Here is a 6,000-nt window from a genome sequence, read left to right on the forward strand (position 1 = left end):
AATTATAAAATCTTGAAGATTTTTTATAGAATAAAAAGTAGTTTTATGTCCCTCTTTTTTTTAATTTATAACTATTTTTAATAATGTTGATTTAATCTAAATATATAAAATTTTGTAAAATTTTTGAATATTTATTAAACAACTTGTTTGTTTAAATAGACTCACAATTTTTCAATATATACTTTTTAATTTGGTTTCTTATTCTTCTTCAAATTTATTTAATAAAAATTTCAAATAAAATAAATAGTTAGATAATTACTTTTGACCTAATACTAAAATATTATTTATTTTAAGATATTTTATTAAAAATAAAACAATCAAATTATTATATTTAAATAATGTTGATGATTATTTAAAATAATTTAAATTATTATATTAATAAAAAATTATCGTCAAATTAACTTATTTAATAATGTATATAAACCAGAGTAACGAAAGGGAAAATATAATTGATATCATGTAGCAAACTTAATGATGAAGTTATTATAATGGTATATTTTTATGTAAGCAGTCTAATTATTATTAAAGAAAGAAAAGATAGCTGGCCAACAAAAAGGAAAAAAGATAGGTTTTTTTTTATAATTCTACACTGATTTTTCTTTTAAATTTTATAATTGAAGTTAAATTGTTAAAAAGCCATGTCCAAATTTTTAAATATATTCTATACATGTGTAATTATTCCAATATTAAATCTAATTGAGAATCTAATATTTTCATTTATATTAAAAATTTTAAAAAAGCTGAGAAAAAATTAAGAAAATCGGAAAAATAATTTCACTCTATTTTTAAAAATTAAAACCAATGAACTATATCAATTTAGATGGATGAAATTCTATTCTAATTATTTGGATTATAAAATATCAATCCAAATTTTAAATATTTAAATATTACGAATTAATCATAACTTTATAAAAAAATCTGAATCAAAACATTATCGCTTTTATTTAATTATTTGAAGTGTCGCCTAAAATTAAAGAAGAAAATGAAGGGATAAATTTGGTTTTTTGGTTAAAAAAAAAAAAAAAGAAAAGAAAAGGAAGGGATAATTTTTCATAATAACAATGCAGCATTATTTTGTCGATAACAAAGCCCACTATGTTATCTTTTTGGAGATTTATAGGCGGACAAGATACAGAAACCAACCATTAGACGCCACGTGTTTTTTCGCAGATCGAAAAACAGTCGCCACAACGTGATGCCACCTCATACTTGTCCTTAGTCTATATATATTTTTGTATATGTTTTCTCCACGCGACTTCAGTATCGGTTCTTTATCTTTTCTCTCTATAAACTTGTACGGCCAAAGATTCCTTCCCAGCGAAAAATCGGAAAGAAAGAAAAAACATGGGGATGCCGCCTGCCACGTGCGCCTCCGCCTCTTCCTCCTCCATCGTCAACTCTTCTCCGATCGGTGGCGGTGGCGGTGGCGGAGGAGGTGGAGAGATCATGCTTTTTGGAGTCAGAGTGGTGGTTGATTCCATGAGGAAAAGTGTGAGTATGAACAACCTTTCTCAATACGAACAACCTCATGAGTCGAACAAGCATAACAACAAGAGCAACAAAGATCAAGGCGATGATAACCTCACCGCCGGTTACGCCTCCGCCGACGATGCCGTTCCTCACTCCTCTGGAAATCGAGAGCGCAAAAGAGGTTTATATATGTTTTTTTACATCTTGACCTCTTTTTTTCCCTTTGATTTTTACGATTCTGATTTTGTTTTTTGTTTTCGATTTTTTTAAAATGAATTTAGGGGTGCCGTGGACGGAGGAGGAGCATAAGCTGTTTCTGGTAGGACTGCAGAAAGTAGGGAAAGGAGATTGGAGAGGGATTTCTAGAAACTTCGTGAAGACTAGAACTCCGACACAAGTAGCAAGCCATGCTCAGAAATACTTTCTCCGACGAAGCAATCTCAACCGTCGTCGTCGCAGATCTAGCCTCTTTGATATCACCACCGATACGGTACTCGCAATTACTACTTCTTTTCTCAACGTCCTTTTCATCATTGTTTTTCTCGGAAAATATATGAATCTAGAAACTTAAAAATAAATTTGATCGATTTAATCGACTTTGACTTATAGTAATTGATAAGCAAAACCAATTTTGATTTATTTTTCTGTTCTTTTCTTTTTGGGTAATTTTATCATTTGAGCCACTAAAAGAAACTTGATGTGATAAGTTAATTGTATTAATTTCATCAAATTATATTAATAAATTGATAAATAACTGTATTTATGATATGATTGATGTATGGTAGTTACCGGATAAATTCATGCAGATCTATTTATTCATAGCGAAGGTAAGCGATTGACGAATGAGCTATTTATTCATATCTCTAATTTATATTTTTGGGATAAAATTGATAAAAGATACATTATTTTTCATTATTTTATTTCATAGAACTCCAAGAACCGATGATCTAGAATTTATTATGAATTCCGACATTTAATATGGAAATATCTTTCTTAATTCACTGGCCTTTATTTTGACCTTTTCCATTTTGCTACTATTTGATTAGGTGCAGGCGATTCCAATGGAAGAAGAGCGAATTGATCGACAAGAAAACTCAACTCAGCCATCTGAAACCAATGTGTTTCCCATTATGCCGGCGGCTTTTCCCATGGCCTTTAACCAGGTAGTTCCGCCGGTTCCAATTCAGAATCCGACTGAAAATCTCACAATAGCACAGGGGAATCAATTGAATAACAATGTTCCGACGGCAAATCTCATCCGTCCGGTTCCAAATTTCCCAGCTCTTCAGAGATCCGATCTCAACACAAACTTAAATCCGGCGACGGATCCTTTATCGCTGTCACTCAAGCTGTCTTTGCAATCCGATCAAATGGATTCATCATCATCTTCAACTTCCAGGCATTCTCCATTTCAGGTGATGCCAAACTTTAGCAGTGGAGATAACAATAAAATCATCAGTGTTGCTTAAGAATGACAATAATTATATAATAAGCAAAAGCGACACAAAGCTTATTATTATTAGAGCTTAAATTTGGATTTAGAGAAAAAAAAAAAAAGGACATAAGTTTAAATTAGGTAACTGGTTTTTGAATCCCTTTGTTTTTCATGTACAGACTAAAAACAGAACAAAACTGTCATGTCTTGTTTGTTTCTGTTGTTTTCTGTTTTTATTTATGTTAGATTAATGTTTCATTTAGTCTTTTGATCTATGCTAGTTGATATATATATATATATATATATATGAAAATAAAAATAAACTGAATATAACAAAGTGCAGCCTCCATTCAATTACTGATCTTGCAAATCTTGGTGGGTCAAAATGAAAGAAAAATATCATGGTGGATTAGTGGTCTATATGCAATGTTTTGTTATATCAGACAATTTGTATATATATACCGAGTTTTTTTTTGTGTGGCTTTATTGTCTTTACATATGAAAGCAAACATTATTTTGTTTTGGTTTTATTTATTAAAGAGATAAGGAAAGGAGGATGGTCTTCATTTTTTTCTTTTGTGGTGGATTTATTTTTCTGCATCAATGGATTGAATTGAAGACAGAAATGGGTGGTTGTCCTGTTTTGTCCTGTAGTGTAGTGATATGTCATGTCATGCATGTTACCTTGGATTGCCCAGATGATATGCAGGGACAGTGCTTTTAATTCTATGGTATTCATGACTGTAGTCTGTAGTTGATTTGGGTTGATCTGATCACGACGACGACAATTCTTAGTTGTTGATATATATTTTATATTGTTTTTAATTTTATTCAGTTTTCGATTTTTTAAATTTAATTTTAAAATTTGAATTTATTTTAATAAAATAAATTTTATTTTATGATTTTAAATATTATTTGATAGAAGTAATTTTTCAAGTAAATAACGAATAACACGTATATGATATTTTTGTAAATTATATATTTTTATGTAGAACTTTAAGTTGTTCACTAATCTATGTATCCATAAAATATAAATTAATTATAAATCAAACCGATTGGATAGAATTTTGTTTGATTTGATTAATTGTGATATTTAATATGTATTATCTAAACACATCTATTTAGGTCGATTTTTATTTCTCTTATTTAATTTTATGTCGTATACAATGCCTTACATCTACAATCGGTTACTTAATAAGTTGGAAATTAGATTTATTAAAAGTAATTAAAATATGACATAAAATAAAAGTATGATAATAATATACAAATATTTTAGACATAAGCATTATATAATAAGATATATCAACATATATTATTAGTAGAAGATTTTTATTTCAAAATTTTCGTTGTGTGAAATTAAATTAGTGAACTAGTTTGATCAGGTGCCATGTCAGCCATCATCGTCATCTTGATTTAGAGTGAGTATTTTTTTAATGACTAATCTTACGCACGCGCTTGGATTGTGATATAAATTTCTATCATAACCTAAATTCAACATTAATTTTCAGGGTCCTAATCTTTTTATTTTTAAAGTACTAAATTTAATCATTTAAAATGTAAAAACAATTTTGAACCCTCAAATATAATATCGATGAAGATAATATTCTCCATCGATATAGTATAAGATTAATTTAAAATTTTATGAGCATGATAAATATATGAATTATTATTTTATTTTGTTCAACGTTAATAAAGTTAGAAATGAGATCAAATATCTTGTTTAATTATTATTTTATTACTCTTTAAATATAAACGACATTTTTATTTAATTTGTGATGGACAAATTAATAATTCATTAAATAATAATATTTTTTAGTAAAAGTATTATGGAGATTTTTATATTAGGAGTTGGATTGTATTTTGCTATTATTACTTAAGAAATGAGTAAATTAGACCATAAATGTTAGATCAAAGAGTAAACCGATCATCCTATTAAAAATTCTATCTGTTTTTATCGTTAAAAATTGATTTATATACATTAGTATAAGACATCTTGACATATTACATATAACTATTTGATTATTCAATTAGCTAAATTTTTAACAATAAAAAATTTAATAAAAATATCGATTTACTCATTAACTTAACGCACAAAAATTAATTTATTTAATTTTTAAATATAAAATAAAATATAATTTAACTTATTTTATCACTTTTACTCTGTTTTTAATTTTCCACTGATTGCCACAAGCGTGGCCCTTACGACTTGAAGCATGCTAAAGTAAGCAGACAGTTCCACGTGTGAACTTCGCTTTGTTTAATTACGGGACTAAAATGATACGTGTGACTGGGTGAATGGAGATGGTTTTGGGTCTCAGGTGTTTCTAACTTTTAGATTTTTATATAAAATAAAAAATACATACCATATAATTTCAACTTAATGCATTATGCTTTTTAAGATATATTTATGGATTTTAATTATTAATTTTAAATATATTTATTAATTTTATTTTTATATGTGAGTGTCCCATAATTTATTTTTTAACGCCCATTTAAATTTAATTTAAATTCATTTGAGTTAATATTTTGATTTATATATTATTGCTTATAAATTTTTATTATGTTAATGTTACGAGTTAATCGAACAATTAAAATTTTAATAAATAATTTTTTAAAATGGATTTTATTTTAAAAACGTTTATATTTTTAATAATTTTATAAAATTAAATAGCTTTAACCATAGTTTTCAACAACCATGAAAGCTACTAATCCAAGCATAAAAAAATCGAAAATTATACTTTTCGATGAACGTAATTGGGCCATCCAAGGGTTGAACTAGTCCACCTAAATTATGATTTAATAATAAAGATAATTTATCATATTTAAACAATTATAATATATAAAATATTAGAGTAAACTATATTAATAGTCACTCAATTATTAATATATATTTTTATAAAATAATCATCTAATTATTTAATATTGTTTTATTTTCACTAATAGCCTAACAATGATAGTTTTTAAAATTGACATAATATTGATTTTAAAAATCTAACCTCAACATTTACACATTATGTAACATGATCTTTTTTATTGTAATTTTACACCATTTCATCTGAAAAACTAAAAAACAAAATTATCAATTAAATTAATTG

General features: G+C 26.8%; 1 protein-coding gene across 1 annotated transcript; it reads left to right on the forward strand.

The window, feature by feature from the left end:
* Window positions 1-1,118: 1,118 nt before the first annotated feature.
* On the forward strand, window positions 1,119-3,167 carry LOC108464353 (transcription factor MYB1R1-like). Its single transcript, XM_017764619.2, has 3 exons — window positions 1,119-1,651; window positions 1,752-1,960; window positions 2,517-3,167. The coding sequence occupies exons 1-3, from the start codon at window positions 1,345-1,347 to the stop codon at window positions 2,937-2,939; spliced, it is 939 nt and encodes a 312-aa protein (XP_017620108.1). The 5' UTR covers window positions 1,119-1,344; the 3' UTR covers window positions 2,940-3,167.
* The last annotated feature ends 2,833 nt before the right edge of the window (window positions 3,168-6,000 follow it).

The sequence above is a fragment of the Gossypium arboreum genome, chromosome 11 (genome assembly GCF_025698485.1).
Source record: "Gossypium arboreum isolate Shixiya-1 chromosome 11, ASM2569848v2, whole genome shotgun sequence".
NCBI lineage: Eukaryota > Viridiplantae > Streptophyta > Magnoliopsida > Malvales > Malvaceae > Gossypium > Gossypium arboreum.

Coding starts and splice junctions, on each gene's coding strand:
- LOC108464353 (XM_017764619.2), top strand. CDS start 1,345: ATGGGGATGCCGCCTGCCACGTGCGCCTCCGCCTCTTCCTCCTCCATC. Junction 1,652..1,751: donor AAATCGAGAGCGCAAAAGAG/GTTTATATATGT, acceptor AAATGAATTTAG/GGGTGCCGTGGACGGAGGAG. Junction 1,961..2,516: donor TTGATATCACCACCGATACG/GTACTCGCAATT, acceptor CTATTTGATTAG/GTGCAGGCGATTCCAATGGA.